At 39.8% G+C, this 26,399-nt stretch overlaps 1 protein-coding gene across 1 annotated transcript in view; it reads left to right on the forward strand.

The window, feature by feature from the left end:
* Window positions 1-23,940, forward strand: part of LOC132824658 (thyrotropin-releasing hormone-degrading ectoenzyme-like) — a 106,766-nt gene extending 82,826 nt beyond the window's left edge. Inside the window, exons 9-19 of the mRNA XM_060839293.1 lie at window positions 1,286-1,473; window positions 2,953-3,041; window positions 5,043-5,176; window positions 5,267-5,322; window positions 9,870-10,017; window positions 11,658-11,755; window positions 15,456-15,563; window positions 18,926-19,093; window positions 19,174-19,314; window positions 19,450-19,531; window positions 23,175-23,940. Coding sequence (XP_060695276.1) covers window positions 1,286-1,473; window positions 2,953-3,041; window positions 5,043-5,176; window positions 5,267-5,322; window positions 9,870-10,017; window positions 11,658-11,755; window positions 15,456-15,563; window positions 18,926-19,093; window positions 19,174-19,314; window positions 19,450-19,531; window positions 23,175-23,318 — 1,356 coding nt within the window. The 3' untranslated portion in view covers window positions 23,319-23,940. The remainder of the gene's footprint in view (window positions 1-1,285; window positions 1,474-2,952; window positions 3,042-5,042; window positions 5,177-5,266; window positions 5,323-9,869; window positions 10,018-11,657; window positions 11,756-15,455; window positions 15,564-18,925; window positions 19,094-19,173; window positions 19,315-19,449; window positions 19,532-23,174) is intronic.
* Window positions 23,941-26,399: the final 2,459 nt, after the last annotated feature.

Genomic DNA, 26,399 nt, shown 5'->3' on the forward strand with positions numbered 1-26,399 from the left:
TCTACCTCTACCCTACCTGCCTCCCTCTGTCGCTTGGAAGTTACAAACCAAGGAGAGGCAACTTGCCTCTGGCAAGGAGACCAATGGCAGGTCTGGCCTGTCCAGACACTCTGCACTTGGAGGTAATCTGATCAGACCTCCAGGACCAGTGAGCTACATTGTCAAGTGGTCTCTCTCCAGTCCAGCTGTGGGGCAGTGGGTTAGGCATTCAATAAAGAGCAGGGATGCCATATTGGCACGGTATAACACACTGGTCAGACTACCAGCAGGAGATGTGTTACAGTTCTGATCATCACATTCCAGGAAAGATATAATTGTGCTAAAGAGAGTTGCAGAGGAAATGTTCCCAGCGACTGGAAACTGTAGCTCTGACAAAAGATTGGAGTGGCCAGGGATTGTTTCCTGAGAGGTAAAGGTAAAGTCACCATAGTCTTAATGAATTATCGGGCTGCTCTCTCATCAGAGAGAGATGGTGGTTTACATCGTGCCTCGGATATGGGAAAAAGTTGAGAAGGAAAGCCCTTCATGGTAACCTTAGCTGGTGCAGGAATTGAATCCACACTGTTGGTATCACTCTGTATCACAAACCAGCCATCCATTCTACTGAGGTAACCAACAACCTTGTCTTAGAACAGTGAAGGCTAAGGGATGATTCAATTGAGTTGCTTGGACAGGGAATATCCAGAGAAGAGGTCAGTTAGCAGAACTAAGGGCCATAACGAAAAGCCATTTCATCTAGAGGGTGGTTGGTTTGAATGTGTTGCCTCATTTGTTGGTTGAGACAACTTAATGCAAAGCCACAGCTGAAAACTGTGATTACAATGAGTGGCTTGATGCAGACATGATGGGCTGAACAGCCTCTTTCTGTGCTGCAACGTTTCTTTTATTGTAAACCTTCTCGTCTGTACCTGTCTCTTTCTGTAGCGTGCATTGTAGAAACTTCCACGTTTTCGGCTATCTCACCTAATATCCTTTGTGCTTCATAATGCTCCTGTGAACCATTTTCAGTTGTTCAAGGTGTTATATGAATGCAATGAGTGTTTATTGCTGTAAAACCAGGTAAGGTTGATTCAAACACAATCTGGTTATTAAACCTTGCTGTCAATGTATCATATTTCAGTGTAGTGTGACAGATTTCTTTTTTTTTGCATTCAACCAGGCAGAAAGTTTAATAATTATACAAGCCCAGCTGTAATGGATATTGACTGACGCATTGAAGTTGAGATTACTTTCAGCTGAAAGCGTGTGGCGTTTCAGAAACCAGTTTCTTTTTATGTTTATATAGACATTGCAGAAAATTGGGAAAACCATAAATATCAGAGAAGTGATGGACCGTTGGACATTACAGATGGGCTATCCTGTTGTCACCATTGGTAGGAATGAGAGCAGTGGTGATACTTTAACAATCAGCCAAGAACATTTCATCTATGATCACACTGTGAAATCTGTCAATCCAGCTTTTTCAAATAACAGGTAAAAGTTTTCAATTCCACTTGACAAAGCACAGAGAGCTATAAAGAACGCAGTGAATGTTGATAACTGCACAATATAAACAGTCCCCATTTGAGTCACGAGTCGAACATCAGGCTGATGTTTGGGTCATGGACCTAAGCATGCAAGTGGCAGGACGTTGGGTCGAGTCTTCCCAGTGTTGGGCAGTTCATGAGCCATTTCCAGGAATACCAATCGTATAGGGGTGGCCATTGGCCTGAGGTTATGTGAGTTGCCAATCAGAGTGCCTGAAGTGACTAATGTCGGGCAAAGCCATGGCAAATGATTGCGTGTTACTGAGGCAGATGTAGGAGTTCCACAAAGGGGAGGCGCCAGACCAGCTAATTCCTCATGCCCTTCAGGTGACAGACCAAACAATTGCCATAGAGACTGCTGTGAGGAAAGATTGTGGCATTCTAACCTATCTAACCGAACAGCAGGGTTCCCATGTACCTCCAGCAAAATTCTGTACAAACAGAATAGGCTACATATATAATCTTTCACAATTATTTACAATCTTTTGACATGCTATTACATATCTCTGTTAAAAGGACAAATAAGTATTGACATTTCCATCACAAATGTGTCTTTCTCATGAATATTAGGTTTTCTAATATCGTGGAAGGCTAGCATGTATAATTCACACCAGAATTCAATGATCTGAAACAAAGACAAAACTAGTAAAATGTTATTAATTCACCTTCAATTCAGCATGTGCTCTGTTTAATGTTCGAAAGTGATTCAATTCTTTTTGCATTCTGCTACAGAAAATGATCAATAGCACTTGCAGCTCAGTTAACATTTTCAGTTTTACCAGCGGATAATGTGTTGTATTGCTGTGTACATGTCTTGTAAAATCCGCAGCAAGATCACAAATTATCTTGTGTTGTGATGGAATTGAAAATTGATTGGAATTTTACAGTTGGCATTTAGAGTTTGGAATAGTGTGGTTTTCCTGGATTCCCAGCAAAAATGACAGTACACTGTGAAGGAAAACACATGTCTCCCATTCCTAGTGACTACTGTGAGGTGTTCTATCTGCCTAGGCTCCTGAATGACTATAGAAAGTAGCAATCAGATAGTGAACAAATTTGAAGTAAGTTAACTGAAGCTATGATTTAGAATATATGTTGATTTGCTGTGTGAGATTATTATGAATCAAGCTGCAGAATCTTCAATTTGTTTTGTTTACACAGCCAGCAGTTGAGCATTGCTTGCCTCATTTGAAGGGTGTCATCAAATTAACCACAGCATATTTGATTTGAAGGTTGAAACTAGCCTTTGTCTTGCACTCCAGTTTTATATATTTGATCTGAGGAGAGGAATATTGTCAGTGGTATTGCTGTGTGAACAGGACAATATCTCTATACACAACTGAGATACGAATTTGGCATGAGTTGTTCAAGTGTTTGTATAATAACATTGTCAACATTTCTACCCTCTTCTGTTTTATTTTTCCAGCTATTTTTGGGAAATCCCACTAACTGTTGCTGTAGGAAATTTAAGCCATATTTTATCAGAAACAATGGTTTGGATTAAAAACAAAACAGGTATTGCTACAATTTACTAATGTATTATACAACTGCATAAATCTGTATTTTGAGCTTTCAGAATTTCAGGCTTGCATCTTGTCAACTGTTGCTAAGGAATTTTGATGATGAAATTGAGTATTTTATGTCTTTGTTATGCAAATAATCCATCATCCTTGGATTTGCATGTGATCCTTTTCTTCAGTGTGTTTCTGTCACATTGTAAAGCTCTTAACTCTTAAGTAAATCCTGACATGACTATCTACATGACTGTAATTTATTGAGTTACTCAACATAATCACAAATCAAGTTATTTAATACGTGCATTGATTAACCTTGTGTTGGAAGCAAGTAAGGTTAAGCAATATTTACTTAAACCCTGGAGGCTATCTAATCTGATTCTTGCTGATGAGCTACTACATTTAATTGTGAGAGACCTAATTCAATAATTCATATGGACAGCAAGTTAGGTTGATGGAGCATATTTTTGTCCTTCTCTCTTTCCCGCAAGTGCTGTGAATGGAGCATGTTTTTACGATGGTGGCGCGATGTATTGAAATCTTGATCCGTACGCAAACCACCATCATAGCTTGGCCAAGAGCAAGCAGTGAACAAGCTTGTTTTATAGTGAAAAGTTTGATGGCTTGCAAATTGACCATGGCAGAGCTGGCAGAGTGGTGTCAGAAGAGGTTGTGGTGAGTTCCAAAAAGATCAGCCCTCTGCAGAATCTTTGGAAATGAAGAGGAAGAGGCATATCCGCCATAGGGCCTGCAAGTGATCTCCAAGCTTGTACAACCCTGGTCTTGACTCCTCTTCTCATTGCAAACTCAGTCAAGCCCCCAACTCTAAGTTGACATCTGACAAAAGTTGTTTCCTCTATGCCTGGCTACCTTCAGGCTCTCAATTTCTTTTATATTTTCAGTCCGTCAGCCTTGATATTTGTGCTGATGGATTAAGGTAGGTGAATATGGTGAAGATTGGGTGTTAAAGTGGCTTGGGTGTCACTGTGAATGCCCCATATTTCCACCCATTTTGAACATTTAAAAATAACATCATGTGAAGACATGTTATTTATATCTAGTAAGTTCTTACTTCCTGTCTCTTAGATACTTCATCATCTTTTAACAGTTTATGAAATTACTACTAATTTATTTGTTGATTATGCAATCTATGTTCAATCTCCTATTCCATTACACTCCGCCATTATCGTAGGGAATCCTTTCATTTGGGTTCAGGTGAAAATGTTCTCGTTAGTAAAACCCATAGGTTAACATTGCAGTGGTAAAAACTCTTTAACCATGTCCAAATCAGTCCAAAAATACAGCTGAAAAGTGGAGATGAATGTTCAAATCATTTTACTCAAGGTATCTGTGAGTTATAACAATTGGAATTTTGACTATACTGCATGATGAATTATAAGTCATATTCTTTCAGACCTTTAACTCGTTTAGTCCAGAGCCAATCTGCTAAGTAGCTCTAGATCCTAAAGAACAACAATGGAAGACTATGTGTTCCGTCTTTACACTCTATATATCAAGTCATGGCTAGCTGGTTGCACTCTTACCTACGAGTTAAGACATTTGTTCCAGACCCACTTGAGCACACAAATTAGGGCTGATATTCTAATTTAGTGCTGCAGTGTCAAAGGTTCAATATTTCAGAGGAGATGTTAAATCAAGGCCCTGTTTGCTTTCTCAGGTGAATGCAAAAGAACCCCTGACACTAATGTGAAGGAGAGCAATGGAGTTATCCCTAATGCCTTGGACAATATGTATGCACCAACTAACATCTGATAAACAGATAGCCCTGCCATTATCACGGTTTCTTGAGGGACCTTGCTCTTTACAAATTGGTAGCTACATTTCCTAAATTGCAAGTGACCAGACTTTACAAGTTTGTTTTTTTTTGCTTCCTTTTTCATTGAAAGTACCAAGATTGCAGAAACTATTCAATATCAATTGGAGGATATCTGAATACTACTTTTGAATTAGTTGATTTTGAGTCTCATTTTCTATTTGGCAGAGCATCACAGAATCCACTTCTTAGACAACAGCAGTTGGCTTTTAGGAAACCTTAATCAAACTGGCTACTTTCGGGTTAACTATGATTTGAGGAACTGGAAGTTGTTAATTGGCCAGCTGATGACCAATCCTGAGGTAACTCAAAATGAATTCCGATCCGACTTATATTGTTTCTGGTGTGGTTTTCGGTGCTAAATCGTTTCTTCATCTGGTTGACCCTGACAGGTGATCTCTGTTGGCAACCGAGCAGGTCTGATTGATGATGCTTTCAACTTAGCTAGGTATGTTTTGTGTTTAATGTAAAACTAAGAACTCTGTAAACTCCACAATTACAAATACTAATCTAACACTACACAAACACGGGATAAATTGAAATCTGTTAATGGGGGTTTGAAAAGCAACTTGCCAGTCTAGTATGAATTGCATTGGTGTTGTTTGTTGTGCTATGCGATATGGATTATTAGTATTTTACTTTCCACTGATTTAAGACAAATGGTTTTGCTGCAGGAACTTTGTGCTGTATTTGTCTGTGCATTAAGCACTGTGATTATTTAGAATGTGAGAAGCTTTTGCTCTTCCTAATATATAAAACTCAATTTTGGCTACACTGGTTCATTTCTCCTGTGGAACATATCTTTTATTTTGTTTTTAAATCAGCCTATTGTTACAAAACGGCATGAACCCTTCTGTTAATTAAACCAAACACCCAGGAAAGCTCACCTTGCTTTGTAATCTCTTAATATATGAGGAACAGACAACTCCCAAATTCTACTACTTAAAAAAAATCAATGTATCCCTTAATTTTAAACTTGAACATTAAACACCAACTAAGACCCCCTTTCTCTTAACTGCTTATTATCTGCCTCCAACTCTATAACAATATACTGTTCCAATAAAAATACTTATTAAAATTACAGCAACTTAATTTCAAAACCATACAGCAGCTGTCGTCATCAGTGTCTCTCTTCTTCCAGCTGAAGATCTCCCTTGTTCATCATCATTCTTTCACTGCAAATATTTTTTATATTAAAAGGTACCTTTGATAGAGAGTGTTTCATTGGCAGTTACTCTGTTTGACTTTCAAATGCCTGCCTTTTTTATCTCCCCAACATTAGATCATTGGTTCAATGTTGGAAAAACAATAAATTCAAACTTGATTGGGTCTTAGTATCCTGAGGTAAAATTTAAACTGATTGGTTAAATCAAATTGTTGTCAAAACAGCAACCAACTCAGGTATCTATTTCACAGCTAAACATCGCAAATTTTCAATTTTCCAGTACACTCTAAGACTGCTAGTTAGTAATATTACAGGTGCTTATGAGGTCTCAGTGTAAAACAGCATTCACTCTCTTAAAGGCAGAACACACCTTCAACTTCATAACATTATTCAGAGTTCGTATTACACATCTCTGGTGCAGGTGAGACCTGAACCCATGGTTACTACCACTGCACCAGGAGTACAATTTTTACCCTGCAGCTACAGCTTTGACCATGAATATTGTATATAGTATCTCAATCAGCTTTTAAAAGCTTTTTTGTTTTGCTATTTCTAATTCTGTCTGTGTAACTGATCAATTAGTTAGCCTAAGGTTTACTTTGTAGGTAACCCTTTCAAGGAGTAACTTAAATTAAAGATGGGTTATATAGCAAGTAAGTATAATTCAGTATGATGTTGTCATTGGCAATGCTGTTGTCACATTAATTGTAAATCGGAGGAAAACTGCAGTTCAACTGCAGAGTCACTTTGCAATCCTGAATTTATGCCATCTGATATACGAATACTAAATGCATTTGTTTGACATTTCTCGACTGTTTGAGTCTTCACTAAAGTTCAAATGGTGGTGTTGAGTGTTCCTGCATTTGTTGTCCACTAATCTAATTGCAGGGCCTCTTTGAATTGGCACCCTCCATGTACAGAACATTAATCTTGCCAAGGCTATGTTAAGAAAATGGCTTCAGGTCTCAATCTTTCTCACTTTGGAATTTGTTATGCAGATCTTAGAATCATAGAATCATACATTGAGTTTGCACCCAACACAGGAGAAACACCTGACCTTCAACCTAATACCATTTACCAGCACTTGGCCCATAGCCTTATGTTGTAATGATTTACTAAGTGTTCATTCGTGATCTTTTCAAAAGATGTGAGGCAATTTGCCTCCACCACCCTCCCCAGCAGTGCATTCCAGACCATCACCACCCTCTGGGGAAAAAGGTTTTTCCTCACCTGCCCCCTAAACCTTCTACCTCTCACTTTGAACCTGTGTCCCCTTGTGACTGACCTTTCAACTAGAGCAACGACAGCTCCTTATCATCTTTGTCCATGCCCCTCATAATCTTGTACACCTCAATCAGATCATCCCTTAGTCTTCTCTGCTCCAATGAAAACAACCTAAGCCTATTCAACGTTTCCTCATAACTTAAATTTTCCATCCCTGGCAGCATCCTGATGAATCTCCTTTGCAGCCCCTCCAGTGCAATCATGTGCTTCCTGTAATGTAGTACCTCAACTGTACACAATACTCTAGCTGTGGTCTCCACTGCTTTTGTAATCTAAGCCTCGATTGACAAAGACAAGTGTCACATATACACTATTCACCATCCTACAGTCGTCTGCCTTCATAGATGTATGGACAAAGATTCCAAGGTCCCTTTTTCCACAGAATATCTTAGTGTAATGCCATTTATTAAATACTTCCTTGTCAAATTATTCCTAATGTGTATCAACTCTCACTTTTCAGGGTTAAATCCCGTCTGCTGCTTATCTGCCCATTTGGCCATCCCGTTCTTGTAGCCCAAGACACTCAACCTCACTGTTAACCACCTGACCAATCTTTGTCTCATCCCCAAACTTACTAATCCAATTCCTCACAGTCATTTATGTCATTTATGTGTGTCTCAACTTTAAAAGTTGCAGAGTTTATAGTCAATATAGAAAAGGTTGGATGAACAGAGCTGACTACAGATTTAGTTAGCTGCATCCAAAGAATTTTAGTTGCTCAGGCTGCTAGCATCTTATCAGTACATGTGAACTTCTAGTCAGGCACCTTCTAGTCAGACAAACAACAGTGTATCCAGCATTGATCCATGTGGAAGACCACTGGTCACTGGCCTCCAGTCTGAAAAACCATCCTCTACCACCACCGTCTGTCTTCTACCATCAAGCCAACTTTGTATCCAATTGGTTAGCACTCATTTGATCTAACTTTACTGACCAGTCTACCATGTGGAACCCAGTCTTGTTCAATGGTATATACCTATCCCTTTCCATTGCTAACGTATACATAACTGAATTGTGGTCACTATCACCAAAGTGCTCACCTACCTCTAAATCTAATACCTGGCCTGGTTCATTACCCAGTACCAAATCTCATGTGGCCTTGCCTCTTGTTGGCCTATCTACAATTTTATGAACCTTCACTGTACCATCTCCATTGTAATGTATCCTTTCTTAAATATGGACACCTAAATGGCACACAGTATTCCACAAACATTGATGCATTGAGATCAGGTAACAGCAATGTAAGCAAATTGGGTCATGGTTGACAGAGAGGAGAAGGATGAGTTATGGTGAACCTGTGAAGGCTCAGGCATAGAGGAAGGAAGCTAATCTACACAGATAAGGGGTCAAGGTAAACTGAAGGTCAGTGAGCTCTTTACAGTTGAGGGTAACATAAGTAATGTCAGTGGTTTGATAATGATGAATGGCAAGTCAAGGGGTAGGGTGGGAAACAAGTCCAGGGTGCAGCTCAATGGAGATGACTTGCAGCTTTAGGATGAATGGAAGTTGAGCAAAGAGGATAGAAACACAGTAATTGGGACAAATGTAGGCTATTTGTCCCTTTGAGCCACTTCCAACAGGGCTGATCATCCATCTCCGTACCCGGTTTCCTCTTTCTCCTCAGACTCTCTGATCCCTTTAGCCCTAAGAACTATATCTAACTCCTTTTTGAAAATGGTCATGTGGTAAGAATGTTAACAGGTGATTGAAGGTTGTAAGAGTCTTACCCACTCAGATAGCTAGACTAACGCTGCTGGCTTGCATTGAACAAACACCTATTGGGTGCCCATTTTAAATGGCAGGCCTTTGACATTTGACTGTGTGAGGTAATTAGATTAGATTAGACTTACAGTGTGGAAACAGGCCCTTCGGCCCAACAAGTCCACACCGACCCGCCGAAGCGCAACCCACCCATACCCCTACATTTACCCCTTACCTAACACTACGGGCAATTTAGCTTGGCCAATTCACCTGACCCGCACATCTTTGGACTGTGGGAGGAAACCAGAGCACCCGGAGGAAACCCACGCAGACACGGGGAGAACGTGCAAACTCCACACAGTCAGTCGCCTGAGTCGGGAATTGAACCCGGGTCTACAGGCGCTGTGAGGCAGCAGTGCTAACCACTGTGCCACCGTGCCGCCCAAATGGCAAGGCTCTCATTCTATAATCATCCTTGTTGCATAACTGGTGGCCACTGCATGAATATTTGGATAGCCTGCCAACTTAAGCCTTCCTGCTCCATTGTCAGGGCACTCAATGCTTTGAGATTCCAACTTACATCCCGGGGTGAGAAATGAAAAGGTGTAGCCTGTATACACGCAAGAGAGGCAGAAGATTCATTGGCTGATTGTGCAGTTCGAAGGGATTTGAGATTGATGCAGTTTCCTCATTTTATGAGATTAGTATTTTACCATGCTCTCTGCCTGAGAATGATTCAGAACACACGGTGGTTTAATACAATTAGTATCCTTAGAAAAACATTGCTCAGGTTTTCATGAGCTCTTCCTAATTTGTCCCTGACTGATCTTCTGTGTTTGCCTTAGAGCTGGTTATTTACCACAGAATATTCCCCTCGAGATTATACAATACCTTTCTAAGGAAAAAGAGTTTCTTCCATGGCATGCTGCAAGTAATGTGCTACTTCATCTGGACAAGTTGGTGGATCGGAACAAGGAATACAACATTTTTAGTGTAAGAGTTTAATCTTTGATTTTAAGATAGATTCATGTCTTTGTTGGAAAAATATCTGCAATGTAGTTTGGCAGTTAGAGCCATGACTAAATGATAATTTCAAAATGGAATGTTAAATGACAATTATAAATTGAACAATTTAATTCTTTTGCCAAGTGATTAACAATCCTAACTTGAAAGGCTGTGTTTTATAGGAAGCGCCACCTCTAGGTGGTGCAAGGAGCATGCAGGCTCAGGAACTCCACCTGGTAGTGCCACATCACTGCCTACTGATAGATGTAGTTGCCTCCTGCCCAGAAGGACATTTCTACTGAGCCAGCCCTTGGCCGTTCAGTGGCAGGTGGGAGTAAAATCCCATCAGTGGTCCTTGTAGCTTGTGTTGAGGAATGGGCCTGAATATCTTTAACATCAAATATATGACAGTCTGACTTGGAAAGGTGTATGCATGTAATTATCTTATGACCTCAACAGGATATTGTACCTTTCAGATAGCTCCTCATGTGCATTTCTCTAATCCTTTAAACATAGGCTGAGGAAGAGGTCAAAAGCTGACACACAAACTAGTTTGTCTAAATTGCAGTTGTTTCGTTAACAGAATTATATTGTAGTAACTGCCACTCACTTTGCACATATAATTTGTTTCTATATCATGTCTCACAACAAATAATGTGATAAAATATGCCATTTTGCCAGTGTTTGGTCATTCATTTTGCTGTTTCTGGTTGGATCTCGTACTGAATTAAACCATCTCTCCCTCACCCCAGTTAATCCATTCTTAGTGAGGAAGTTCATTCTATTTGCTTTCTCCTGTATCCAAAATATGTCAAATTGGATTACACATGCTCTTGTTTCTTGTTAGCTCTGACCACTGGGGAGAGATCATCCTCAGGTTTATTCCCCAGTGCAGTGATGCACCAGTGAGACTGCAACTAAGTTCAACTGTAGTCATGTATACATTCTTGGCAAACATCCTTTATCAAGTTCAGCTGATTAGGAGCATCTCACAATAACAGATATGGAGGCTTGAGATTTAAGTAGTTGTGGATTAACAATACCTTTTTTATTAACATTATAAACTCTACTTTGTCTTGACACCTGCAGTATATGATCGTAGTTACAACCTTTAAACTACAAAACCCACTTTCATGTAAAAATACTAAATATAACTCCTTTTCAAATCCAACACTGATGAATGCATCTTGTGTAGAATTCCTAGGGTAGCTCAGGAATCCACTTATCTGCCATCAACTGACAGAAGATGCATGACTTCCTCCCCTTCCAGACAATGGTATTACACTGAATAAAATGCTGGACCAAATCCTAGATTTAGCTCCAATTCCAACCCCACCAGGAATTTTGCTGAGTTTTTTAACCTTGGGCCTGACCAGAATTGCTAAAAATAAATGTCTGCATGCGACACATAAAAATGTGGGCGATTTCAGATGCAGGATTTGGATGCCAAACAAGTGAATTTGTCCAATAACTGTTTAAGATACTAAGCCCTAGGGATATGCCATTTATAAAATGCGATACAATCTTGCACATTACTGATATTTGGCATTATTTCTAGTATTGGATAAATTACAAAATTACTTTGACGAAATCTTACAAACCTTCTCATTCTGTTTTTCTTCCTTTAGCAATATGTTCTTCAGCAAGTTGCACCAGCATACAACCTATTGGGATGGCCTGAGGATGCAGTGAATAGTACTGTCGTTCAAGCATCATACCAGACTGAGTTAAATCATTTACTTGACTAGTTTATAGCTGGTTCTAGATATATTAGCTTTTCAGCATTTGGTGACCTCATGGCAGTAAATTCAACAGTGCATGCTGCTCAATCATTTTCACTGCTGTTGATGGAACATTACTAACACGTCACTGTTCAACTGCAATATACAATGTCTGAGAGCTATTAACACTTAGTGATTGAGTTACAAAACTGAAATTGAAGGACATAATTTATATTGAACAGGTTAGTCAAACGTTACGCATCATTTCGCAGATTGGTTCCACGTTGGATTGATCTTGCTGGCAGTGGTTTTAGCTTCCTTTGTCAATAATGGAATTATTTCCTGGAATCACCAAGTACAAAATGAAGTGACTATTTGCTAATATGATAAGTGTGAACATTTTCAAATGGGTGGCGTTTCTGTACCAGTATGTTACCAATAGGAAATGGTTCACTTTGTACTCAGAAATAAAACAAAGAACTGTGGATGCTGGAGATCTGAAACAAAGAGAAGCAGAAACTGCTGGAGAAACTTTTAAATTCAGTGACCGAGTTCAGTTCTGAAGAGGGGTCACTGGACTCAAAACTCTGTTTCTCTTTTCATGGATTCTGCTAAAACTACTATAGTTCAAGTACTTTAGTTGAGTCAGTTTTTGACCATTGTGTGCAGGAGGGTTTTCTTGCCCCTTGTTGGCCTGTGTCAGAACACATTAGATTTGGTACTGGGTAATGAACCTGGCCAGATGTTAGATTTGGAGGTAAGTGAGCACTTTGGTGATAGGGATCACAATTCAGTTATGTTTACTTTAGCGATGGAAAGGGATAGGTATATACTGGAGGGCAAGAGTTATAGCCGGGGGAAAGGCAATTACAATACGATTAGACAAGATTTGGGATGCATGGGATGGGGAAGGAAACTGCAGGGAATGGGCACAATTGAAATGTGGAGCTTATTCAAGGAACAGCTACTGTGTGTCCTTGATAAGTATGTACCTGTCAGACAGGAAGGAAGTTGTCGAGCGCAGGAGCTGTGGTTTAATAAGGAAGATGAATTTCTTGTCAAGACGAAGAAGAAGGCTTATGTTAAGATGGGATGTGAAGGTTCAGTTAGGGCAATTGAGAAGTAGCCAGAAAAGACCTGAAGATAGAGCTAAGATGATTGAGGAGGGGACATGAGACATTGTTGGTGGATAGGATCAGGGAAAACCAGAAATTGGCTAGCTGAAAGAATATAGAGGGTGGTGATTGATGGGAAATGTTCATCCTGGAGTTCAGTTACTAGTGATGTAACGTAACGATCTGTTTTGGGTCACTGCTGTTTGTCATTTTTATAAATGACCTGGATGAGGGTGTAGAAAGATGGGTTAGTAAATTTGAAAATGACACTAAGATCAGTAAAGATGTGAATAGTGACGAAGGATATTGTAGGTTACAGAGGGACATAGATAAGCTGCAGAGCTGGGCTGAAAGGTGGCAAATGGAGTTTAATGCAGAAAAGTGTGAGGTGATTCACTTTGGAAGGAGTAACAGGAATGCAGAGGACTGGGCGAGTGGTAAAATTCTTGGTTGTGTAGATGAGCAGAGAGATTTCAGTGTCCATATACTTAGATCCCTGAAAGTTGCCACCCAGGTTGATAGGACCATTAAGAAGGCATCTAGTTCGCTTTTATTAGTAGAAGGATTGAGTTTTGGAACCATGAGGTTATGCTGTAGCTGTACAAAACTCTGGTGCGACCGCATTTTGAGTATTGCGTGCAGCTGTGGTCACCACATTATAGGAAGGATGTGGAAACGACTCAGAGGAGATTTACGAGGATATTGACTAGTATGGAGGGAAGATCTTAAGAGGAAAGGGTGAGGCACTTGAGGTTTTTCATTAGAAGAAGGTTGAGAGGTGACTTAATTGAGACATATAAGGTAATCAGAAGGTTAGATCGGGTGGACAGTGAGAGCCTTTTTCTTAGGATGGTGATGGATAGCAAGAGGAGGCATAGCTTCAAATTGAGGTGTGATAAATATAGGACAGATGTCAGAGGTAATTTCTTTACTCAGAGTATTAGGGGTGTGGAATTCTCTGCCTGCAACAGTTGTAGACTCACCAACTTTAGGGGCATTTAAATGATCATTGGCCAGGCATATGGACGAGGATGTAATAGTGTAGGTTAGATGGACTTCAAATTGGTTTCACAGGGTGGTGCGACATTGAGGGCCGAAGGGTCTGTACTGTCCTGTATTTCTAACTGTTAAGTTTATCTAGCAATATCTGTTTTTGTTTGTTTTACTTTGTACTGAACCTGAAATGAAACCTTTTGAGTTTGCTTGCAGTGATTTTAATGTATTCAATCAGAATCTGTTCAGGTTTGGATATCTTTGTATTGATTGCCATGTTGTAATTTCCCATAAATCTCCAATATCTGTAACTGAAGGCAGGTAAGCTTGAGGTCAAATGTCTTGGTTTTTGCTTACTCCATTTAAAAGAGATGATTTTGCTTTTAACTATTTGTAATGCTTTCCAAGAGACTGGGAGAAAGGTGTTAACCTTATCACTGACAGTTTAGTTTAGAACTGCAAGATTTGGAAAGCTCCTGATGTAGATTGCCCTTGCCTGGTTACTGACAAATACATGCATATCAGCCCTGTCCATCTGATGGCAGAGTGGACATCAAAATATTCGCTGTCAGTTACATATAGATATCAGAGTGACATTGCAAAATTCTCGTCAATAGAGGAGGCATTCACATTTTAAAGTACAGCCGGGATTTACACCATTTTTTCCCCCACATTTCCTAACGAGCGTGTGGCAGAGATTGTACAAAGAGCCACGGGATGCATAGTCTGTTATGGGGGGGTAGGGGAGAGGAGGGGGGGGGGGGGGTGGTTATGGTGGTGGGAGTGCAGGGGTGGTGTTGCTAAGACTTTGTTCACTTCCCTTTAAAAGGTCCCCTCATCCAGACTATGGTTCAGGTATTGAGAACCAGAGGCTTCACAAAAATACTCTCACTCCAACTGCTTTCCTGCTGCATCTTACTTGCTCTAAGCAGGATTGTTCCACACTGAAAGCAATGAACTCCCATCTTTCCCCACTCCAAAGAAAATTATCAACAGTCTGCCGGTGGGAATCCTCAAGAGGTTCAGTGGTGCAAATTAGTCAAGTGTCAGACTGTTTCCTGACAAGACCAAATGGGTGAAAGCCTCCCGTAGTCTCTGAAAATTTCCCCGAACTCATTAGATTTGCCTGGGACCTTCCTTTATGTTTTCCTCTTCTATTGATCCAGGGTCAGTAAAGATTATGTAATAAGCTATTGTCGAGAAGTTTTATTATGGGCTACCACTGATCAATGAATGAATCCTTGTCAATTCTAGGAAGACAAAGCTTATATAGATGGTACAGCTAGTTTGCTTGAATCTTTAATAAAAAAGAAAATAAATAAAATTGCTGACAGCACTCATATTTTATCTTTAAAATAAACAGACTTGTCATGTGCAGTGTGCAGATGACAGCACAAGCATTCCAGTAAAGACATTGCCCGAGTATGTTTGGCAGCACAAATTGATGTCTCCGTGGCAAAAGCAAACTTACCATTGGTTAAAATCTCAGGATTTCTGTCTGACATCTCTCATCTGTCAAATGATCCACTGAAAATTCATCAGCACTGTGCACTAGTGGAAAACATTTTCATTGAGTCCTGTTTTTCTTTTCAAACAGGGAACTGCGTCGTAAGGTCATTATCTTGGCTTGTAAATTTGGTATTGCCCTCTGCCACGAGAAAGCTGTGTCGCTTCTTTCAGAATGGATGGCAAGTGATCATAACAGGTGCACATCTCAAAACTGGGACTATCACCTTCATTTGAAATGAATCTACACATGTCTTTGCACAGAATACTTATTCTTGTAGAAGCATGAAATCAAAACATTTGATTCTGTTTCAGGTGAAATATCATCTGAATTGTAATTGTGTAAGACCATAGGTAACAGGGGCAGAAGTAGGTCATATGTCCCTTTGAACGTTTGATTTGATCTATCATTGTCACATGTACTGAGATACAGAGAAAAGTATTGTTTTGCATGCTATCCAGGCAAATAATAGCTTACATAAGTATACCAGGGTAATAGAACAGAATGCAGAATGTCACAATTACAGAGAAGGTGCAGAGAAAGATTAACTCTAATATATGAGAGACCTGTTCAAAAGTCTGATAACAGTGGGGAAGAAGTTGTTCTTGAATTTGTTAACGTCTTTTCAAACTTTTACATTTTCTGCTTGATGGAAGAGGGTGGAAAAGAGTATGACCAGGGTGGGAGGGGTCTCAGATTATATTAGCTGCTTTCTTGAGGCACAGGAAAGTGTAGAAGGAATCAATGGCAGGAAGGCTGGTTTGGATGATAGACCGGGCTGTGTTCACAATTCACTGTAATCTCTTGGGGTCCTGGGCAGAGCAGTTGCCAGACCACGCTGTAGTGTATCCGGTTAGAATGTTTTCTCTGGTGGATCTATAAAAATTAGGTAAGAGTCATTGTGGGCCTGCCAAATTACCTTAGCTTTCTGAGGAAGTAGAGACATTGGTTGGTGTGTTTTCTTGATTGTAGCATTGATGTGGATGGATCAGGACAGATCGTTGGTGATACTTACTCTTAGAGATTTGAAGCTTTCGACCATCACTTCCTCAACACCATTGATACAGACAGGGGTGTCCTCCACTCCATGTCCTGATGTCAATGACCAACTCCTTTATTTTGCTGACATTGAGGGAGAGACTGTTGTCTTTACACCATGCCAGTAAGCTCTCTATCTATTGTTTAAGATCCAACTCACTATGGTGGTGTTATCAACAAATTTTTTAATGGGGTTACAGCCGAATTTGGCCACATGGCCATGAGCTTATGAGAAGTACAGTAAAGGGTACAGTACAGTAACATTGTCTGTAAATCAATAAAATTATGGTAACTCCATATTTCTCCACTATCCCCATATTCCTTGATTCTAATCCAAGGCCAATCACAATGTTCCTAACGATGTGAAATGTCTACTAATTGCAGAAACTTGAACAAAGTGACAATAGTGATTCAGACCGTAATACACTTATGGAATATTAGTGTCAGAGAAACCAAAATGAAATAAAGATGAAAGTGAGCCATTTCTCTGTTGCTTCAAAAAAAGTAATTCAATTAAAGACAGTTCCTAACTTTGCTTGTAAATGTTCTGTAAAGAAGTCTATCTCTTAAAGGTTTTCTATTCAAAGCAATGGAAGGTATTGGGCAAAGAAGAGCTGGCAAAAGCAGTACAGGGCAATTGAATGACAATAAATCAGAATGGAATTTTGTATGAGCAGCTTTATCCAGTACAACTCTCTCAGATTCGTATATTAGCATCAATGTGCTTAATTATAATTGTGGAGATCAGAATTATGAGCTTTTTTGAGTGTGTCTGTATATACTACAGGTGGACAAATAGCCATGCAAGTACTAGGAGGGTATAATGCAACGCTGATTGTGGATGGAGAAATTGGCTTGGAAGGAGTGAGGGCTTTTGGGTATGAGAGGATGTCAAGGATTGCTATGGGGACTTTGAGATACCTTTGGGAGTGGGTTGGGGGCATACGTCGGCTGGAGGGACATGGGAAAAATCTTTTGAAGGTTTCGTTCACTAGGTTCCAGCGTCAGACTATAGGTTTCTGAGAGGCCATGAACTATAATTTCTTGAGAATATTGCCTCACTCAGGGAGGGGGTGAAGGAGCTACCTACCTCCACAATGGACATGGCTAAATCAGGAATGCAAGTTGTGGGCTCACTTCCTCTGCCAGCAAAAACTGCTGGGGATGGAGGCACAATATCAGAATTGGGTCCTATTCACCACTTTTCTTAAGGTCAATGGAAATCTGTCCCATGTCTATCTCTAATTTCAATAAGTTACCTCATATTGAGCACTTGTAGCAACATCAGTACACCCTGCATAAGTAATAAAAGGGAAAGTGACTGAAACATAGAATGCATAACTTGCTCCTTGCTAGTTGCAGCTTTAAGTTGATAAAGTCATAGAATCATACAGCACAGAAACAGATCCTTCAGTCCAACCAGTCCATGCCGACTATAATCCCAAACTAAACTAATCCCACTTGCCTGTGCTTGACCCATATCCCTCCAAACATTTCTTATTCATGTACTTATCTAAGTGCCTTCTAAATGTTGTAACTGTACCTGCATCCACCAATTCCTCTGAAAGTTCATTCTGTACGTGAACTACTCTCTGTGTCAAAAAACATTGCCCCATATATCTTTTTGATACCTTTCTCCTCTCACCTTAAACACATGCCCCCCCCCGACTCGAAATCCCCAAACCTTAAGGAAAAAACAACAGCCATTAATTTTATCTGTACCCCTCATGATCTTGTAAACCAAGCTTACCCCTCAACCTCCTACACACCAGGAAAAGAAGTCCGGCCTCTCCTTGTAACTGAAACCCTCCATTCCCAGCAGCATCCTGGTCAATCTCTTCTGAAACCTCTTCAGTGTAATCATATTCTTCCTATAGCAGGAAGACCAGAAGGGGATACAACACTCTAGAAGAGAACGTCAACATAATGTCTCAACTCCTATACATAAAGGTCTGAGCAATTTAAGCATGTGTGCTGAATACCTTCTCGATCTCTGTATATAATGCAACTTGGATGAATTGTGTACCTGAATCCTGAGGCTTCTCTGCTCAACAACACTATGTTTCATTGGGCCTTGCCATCTCCAGACATTTGTTTCTAGGCTGCAACGTCTTCCCCCAAGGTGTTGTGAGAGATGGGTGAGGATCCCTATAGGTTCATGTTTGAATTTGAAATGGATGATGTGAATATTCCCAAACAGGAAACTCAAGGCCAGTCCCAGTTGAGCTGATGTCTCAGTGACATTATTCGGAGAAGCTGCTGGCATTATGCAAAGCTTCTTGTATGTTATGCATTTGTCAAAATAATCTTGAACTCTAGATAGTTTTATAAAACTTGACGCTCTTCCAGACCTCCAGATATTAATGTGCATTAGTATGAATTGTATTTCATTCTTAACCTTGCATGAATGAATTATTAGCTTGTAGGCCCAGCAGTCTCCTCATGACAGCGGGGTATCAGAAACTCAAGGTATTGAACAAGATACTGTACAAATACTAACACTTTGTAATGGTGCATTTCAGAATACCACCAAACGTCAGGGACATTGCCTATTGCACTGGGATTTCCCTCATGGATGACAACGTCTGGGATTTTATCTGGACCAAATACCAATCTTCAACTGCTGTTTCAGAGAAGAAAATTTTACTGGAGGCTTTAGCATGCAGCAAAAATACCGTTCTGCTGAACAGGTTAATAAAAAAAATTTTTAAAAATCCTTTTATAAAATGCAAATATTTAAAGGATCAATCTGACTGATTTCTCTTTTCAGACTTCTGAATCTGTCATTAAACTCTCAAATGGTTCCAGACCAGACTACCATAGATGTTATAATTCATGTGGCAAAATATCCAAATGGACGCGACTTAGCCTGGAAATTTTTCCAGGATAAATGGAATGTTTTTAAATCAAGGTAAACAGAACAAAAACAATTCAATAGAACAAGCAAAAATATAAGATGTGTTCTGAAGAATGGAGCCAAAATAAAAGTCTGATTTAGGCACCGAACATATGTTGTTGAGTAAGCTTTGTAATATTTTTTTAACAGATATGGAGAAGCTTTGTTTATGAACTCCAAGCTCATCAAAGGTGTGACTGACTTTCTGAGTACTGAAGCTGAACTAAAGGAGGTACGTGGTTCCAACAACGCACAAGAAATGTCTCTGTTAGAACTTGATTCTAGTTATAATCCTTAAGAATGTGACTTTCAAAAAGGGAACAAACCCATAGAACAACAGCTCTTAACAAAACCTCACTTTAATTTGACCATGTATACTGAACACAGGGTTTAGTAGTAAATTACATGCATGTTATTTATTTTAGTGTGAATATATCAGAGGAGGAAAATCTTTCACACAAGTCAGTTGGGGTGGAAATTCGTTTAGACCAATTTTGGAGCCTTCTAAGTAGATGCCACATACCCCAAAGGAGAGGCTAAAGCATGTTCTCAAATTAGGCTCAAGCCTCATTGGTATTATTTGTATGAGCCATCTGCCATACCTCCATAGGCAGCTCAGCCATTTTAAGAAAACTTAGCATCAGTGCACCTCGATGAATTACCACATGACTTGTGCCATCGATAGTGATCTGAACTTAATAAGTGCCAGCAGAGCAAGTGGATTGATAATAGGGAAGAATGGTGATGGTGGAAAGCAGCAGATTTGTATTCTGTGAAAGCAAAGATTGTCTTTATACAATTCACAGTAGTTATTATTGGATAAGATGAATGGATCTGTCCCTAAGGAGGAGTTCACAGACTAGACCTAGCATCTACTCTGTACCGTCCACTTACCTTAACACCAATGTTAACATACACAAACATTAAAACATAATTGAGAATGTGGGTGGGAGAGAGAAATGGTAAGTAAGTTTGCAGATGACATGAAGATGGGCGGGGTGGTTGACAATGAGGAAGCAAGTCTTAGGTTTCTGGAGACTGGGGCTGGCTTGGTCAGATGGGCAGATCAGCGACAGATGGAATTTAAACCTGGTAAATGTGAGGTAATGCACTTTTGAAGAAATAAGAAGACGAGGGAGTACTCAATGAATGGCAGGACATTAGGACGTTTAGACTCATAGAGGGATCTTGGGGTGCTTGTCCAAAGATCCTTGAAGGTGGCAGAACAGGCTGGTAGGGTGAAGAAGGCATCACAGGATGCCCGAAACGTTGATTCTCCTGCTCCTGATCAGTCATGGTATAGATTATAAATTATAGACATAAATCAAAGGTTATGTTGGAACTTTACAAACCTTCGCTTAGGCCTCAGCTAGGGACTGTGTGTAGTTCTGGTTGCCACATTATAGGAAGGATGTGATTGCACTGAGGAGATTCACCAAGGTGTTGTCTGGTTTGAGTTTTTTCACTATAAAGAGGCTGAATAGGCTCGGTTTGTTTTCTTTAGAACAAAGAAAGCTGAGAAGGGACCTGATTGGTATGTATGAGATTGAGGGGCATGCACAGGGTGAATAGAATGCAGCTGTGCCCTTAGCTGAAGGGTCAGTAATGAGGGAACAAAATGTTAAGAAGAAAAGCAGGAGGTTTAGAAGTGAGTTGAGGACTTCCTTATCACTCAGGTGGTGGTGGGAATCTGGAAAGCAATGTCCAGGAGGGTGGGAGAGGCAGGAAACCAAACAAGCTTTTACATGGATGTGAACCTGAAATGTTATAACATTCAAGGCTATGGACCAACTGCTAGAAAGTGGGATTAGTATAGATAGGCCAGCGCTAACTTTGTTGTGCTTTATGACTCTTTGCTGGCCTCTGGTTTACGTATGAAAGATGGTTAACATATATCCCAGGAACTTATTAGAGACTCCGAAATTATGGCCTGATCTGATGTCAAGTTGGAATTCTTTCCTAGGAGAAAGTGAGGACTGCAGATGCTGGAGATCCGAGTCGAGAGTGTGGTGCTGGAAAAGCACAGCAGCTCAGGCAGCATCCAAGGAACAGGAGAATCAATGTTTCGGGCATCAACCTTTCATCAGGAAGGGCTTACGCCTGAAACGTCAACTCTCCTGCTCCTCAGATGCTACCTGAGCTGCTGTGCTTTCCCAACAACACACACTCGACACTAGAATGCTTCCCTGCATTATTTAGGTACCTTCTGGCCATATGGATTGTTGCACCAAGATTCAATTTCTATATTATTGAGTTCGTCAAACAATGCTACATTCTGAATTTTAAGTTTCTAAGTGCAAGATCAAGGCACATGTATAGTTAGAAAGATTTATCAAGATCATCTGACTACAACAACGTAATTAACACCAACCATTTAAAGATTAAAATTATAGTTTATTTTATCATTTTCAAATAGACAATTATATCAAGGCCTCCTCTCAAGTTTTGTTTTTCTCCAAGGGTTCACCTTGAGTACATAAGGAGTTGAGAGAGACAACTATTTTGCCTGAATCATTATTATAGTTTTACCAATTATTGGCCAAAGCATGACAAATTTAAATATTCCTTGGCATTGATTGTTATGACCTTTGGAGAGAACATATTAGAGGTTCTATACTCTGGGCAGCTCTTAACCCATGGAGTCCCTTTGAAATATAAATGAAGGTTTCCAGTTGATCCAAAATGCGACTATGATGTTGTAGTGCGGCACCTTTTTGATATGTCAGCATAAAATAGCAATAAACTTTTTCCAGTAGCAGTGTGTTCAGCAATAAACAACTCCCATATTGTGATTAAATTCCTAAGAATACTCCCTCAGCATTTCATTAAACACAGGACAGTTACTGACTCATTGAAATGTAAAAGTTGTTGATGTATTTTAAAAAGAAATTTAATGTAATTATACAGTTCTGAAGCAATGCAACCGCCAAACATCCTGAGCAATTTTAAGGTTTGGACAGTTTTAGAAGGATTTTTAAAAATCCATCTTGATAAGATTTTGCACTCCTGAAGCTAGTAGAACCTTGAACTTTATTATATTATGTCGGCTTAGCTAGACTGATGTACATGAAAATTCTTAAGCTGTGATATTATGCACCTGGTAAAAGGTCATATGGTTCACCATACAAAAGGGATCTTACCATAAACAGAAAATTAAATGCTTAACAGGACATTTGTAGTTTAGAAATTCCGTGTAGAACGTAAAATACAAGTTATATTATAATTATATCTGCCTTTATCATTTGTTTTAATTGAATGCTCCTTCCAGTGCTTGGTGATCAGCAGGTTCACACAACCAAAGAGAGAAAAGGCCAGATAAATTAATTTTAAATGACCATGGATGCCTGGCCATATTTCTAGAGGGGCAACCTTTCTAGGAGATAGTGGTTGGCAGTGGCTGTGCCCCAACAGCTGTTTTGGATTTGGGGGGTTTGCGTGATCCATCAACACCCCAGGCCCTCAACCTCTTCACCTCTGACCTTGAATCCATCATGATGTCATCGTCGTCGTCATCATCAGTCATTGACACGACCAATTCAAAATCCTAATTTGTGCTTAATTGGCCTGAATTAGCTACCTGCCAGAAAACTGACCTGATACTGAGCCATCCTCACCAATGTGGGAGTGTAGTTCCCCCATTCATCTCCCTCCAATCTGGACCCCACTCTCTGCTTTAAAAAAAACCTTGTGCCTCAACTTAAGTAAAAATGGATCAAACAAACTTTGCAAGCTATAAACAAGACAAATGGTGCTTTTTATCTGATCTGTCTGGTCTGTAAAGGACATCACACCAGCTGTACTCTCCTACCACAGCAAGCATTTGGCAGTTCCAAATTACTTATAAAAAAATGTATTTTTTTTTCATAATTTTACAGCTGAAGGAGTTTATAAAGAATGTCAGAGCAGGAGCAGATGCCTCATTCACACAAGCCATCGAAATTGTGGAAGCAAATGTTCGATGGCATGGTCTCTTTGAAGACGAGCTGTTCCAGTGGCTCAGAAAATCCCTGAGCAGTTAATTTGTGGCACGTCTCAATATTTATAGCATGAAGTACTTTTATGCATTTGTATTATTTAAAAAATTCTCTACTTTTATGAGAAAGGGAAAGAAGAAATGCACTGCAGATTTTGCGTTGGTTTTGCATCTTTCTACAGATTATACCGTTCCTTCCTGCCAGGAGGATTTTGAAAAGAAGATCTGCTATTAACATTGGAAATGGCTATGTGGGACAAAGAATGTTTTTACAACTAGTGCATGTTATTAATACTCTGTGAAGAAAGGAATGGTTTGAAATGTATTTTCTGCATGAATATTTTGTCCCTTCTGCATTCCAGCATGCTAGCTTTCGAAATTTCCAATTTTGTGTATTTGCAGTGTTCTTATTCTGAAACAAAATGGTAATCTTATGCAAATGTTTTAAAGCACGACAACTGTTATGGACAATCAATGTGGAAAACTGGACATGGGAATCAGTTCTTGCAACCTACTGATATAAATGTGTGCTTAAAACGATGATAATTGGAAGTTAAGCCCAATTTTAATTTTCTTCTCAATAAAAAGTACAGCTTGAGAAGTATTCCACAGAATGCTGACAGAAATAAAAATAAAATGTTAATTTAGCCCTTTTCATGTTATTAATAATGTAGATTTTCTAAATGAAAACCTATAGCTTATGTATTTTAAACAAAAAAATGGCATTTTAAGTCTGATAAAATTTTGTACAGTAACCAAATACAGAAATGTCTGTTTATTTTTCAAAATGTATTTTTCCACACGTCACTCTTCAAACTGTCTTCGGTTTCCACACAAATAAGTCTGCCTTCACAACAGCTTCCAGTTCACCATGTCAGATGTGGAAACCTTGACAAGTGTCTTTTTGACTCCATTCTAGCTCAGACCAACCATGTTCTTACTCCATATCCAAATTGGCGAACTCCCATGTGGAATTATTGAGTAATAATTGAAATCACCCTCTTGACTTTTTTTTGTGTATTCATCCATGGGGTGAAGATGTCACTGTCAGTATTTATTGCCCAATGGAGAGGACAGTTAAAAGTCAACCACATTGCTGTGGGTCACATGGAGGCCAGATCAGGTAAGAATGGCAGTTTCCTTCCCTTAAGGACATTCATGAACCAGGTGCGTTTTCCCAACATTCATCAATGGATTCATGGTCATTATTAGACTCTTTAATTCCAGATTTTTTTTTTACTTAAGTCAAATTCTACCATCTGTCATGGTGGGATTTGAACCTGGATCCCCAGAACATTATACAGGTCTCTGAATTAAAAGTCCAGTAGTATAACTACTTGGTATTTGGAAATATATTCCTGTTCCTGCACTATCGCTGGGTTAAAATCCTGGAACTCCCTCCCTAAGGGCACTGTGACTCAACCTACAGCAGTTGACTGCAGTGGTTCAAGAAGGCAGCTCATCATCACCTTCTCAAGGACAACTAGGGATTGGTAATAAATGCTGGCCAGCCAGAAATGCTCATGCCCGGTGAGAGAAATTTTAAAAAATCAACAATAATCTGAGTGCTAGAATTCTGAAGGGAAAAAAAGCAAAAGTGCTGAAAAAGTACAACAGGTCTGTTTGCATCTATAAAGAGAAAAGATAGCCTAACATTTCTGATAGAAACATTTTATTAAAACACTGACAGTGAAATTCATCACAAGCTGCCTTCTTAAACCACAAACGCTAAAGTTATTTGTAACATCCTTCATCATGGTTCAAATCAGCCAACTCAACAAATACTATCATGTTGAAACTGTCCATTTCTCGGGTGTCAAATGTGTGCAATACTTTCAGATTTAGCAGCAAGTCAGCTCTCAGTTTGCATGTTGCTAAGTTTGTCAAGCAACTGTCCTGCTCAGAAAGATGTTTTGTTCTAATGTTGCTGTGAACGGAGGGGAAACAAATGGTTCCCAGTCATCTGGCTTACTTTATCCCTACCTAATCCCCATCCCTCACTGTTGCTTGCTCCAACTCCTCTCCTGGGGCTTAACTGCAGGTCACTGCTAACAAGTATTGACAATTGACATACTGAATGCATGAGCTACTTTTGACCCACTGGGGTAGCAATAGCTGACACAGAGAGTGCTTATCAGGCCTAAAGCCTAACATTCAACATGCTTCAGGCCTGTGTAGTGTCAGAAATAGGCCCAAGCAAGTTTCTACCCATAAAGTTTGGAAGTGGTGTAATCCTGATCTGTGAAATTCATTGACCAAATTTTTTCAAGTTTCTACTATACGACTGACAAAACTAAAATGGTGTTTTGATGAAAATGGTGTGCAAGGTAAGAAGCCATTTAATGTTGTTAGATTCATCTTCGGGCAGCGGAGAGCAATAGAAAATTGAATAAGTTGTGCATATTGATGTTATTCAGATCCATCCATTGTTGTAAATGTGAAGAGGAAAAGCATTAAAGAATCCCTTTAGATAATTTAATTTGGAGCGAAATGAGATTTTTTTCAATCAGTCTGTTACTATGCTTAAAGCATACTTTTCTTTTCAAGAAACAAAAATAATGAGCTGTAATTTGTTAGTCCTATGGGGACAGTTTGAAGATGAGCAGCTGGGACCAGGATTAGGTGCTTGTCAATGAGATGGCATGGTGGCTCAATGGGTAGCACTGCTGCCTCTCAGTGCCAGGGACCTGGAGTTGTTTCCAGGCTGTGTGACGTTTGCACATTCTCCCTGCATCTGAATGGGTTTCCTCCAGGTGCTCCAGCTTCCTCCCACAGTCCAAAGATGTGCACGTTCAGTGGATTGGCCATGCTGAATTATCCATAGTGTCCAAGGATATGCAGGCTTGGTGGATTAGCCACAGGAAACACAGGATTACAGGGATAAGATGATGGTGGGGGTGGGATGCTCTTTGGAGGGTCGGTGTGGATTCGATGGGTTGAAAGCCTTGCTTTGATATTGTAGGCATTCCATAATTCTCAGAAGATTGCAAATGACTGGGCAGCCAGTTAGGGGCTCCCAGTCATTTGCAATGGAGCCACTATTTTGTCACCATCTAAAGTTGGCAAAACCCTCCCGCTGACTCCTCAGAGTAAGACACGCTAGATCTTCCTTGAATGAGATAGTTTG

This window comes from Hemiscyllium ocellatum, chromosome 19 (genome assembly GCF_020745735.1).
Source record: "Hemiscyllium ocellatum isolate sHemOce1 chromosome 19, sHemOce1.pat.X.cur, whole genome shotgun sequence".
Taxonomy (NCBI): Eukaryota; Metazoa; Chordata; class Chondrichthyes; order Orectolobiformes; family Hemiscylliidae; genus Hemiscyllium; species Hemiscyllium ocellatum.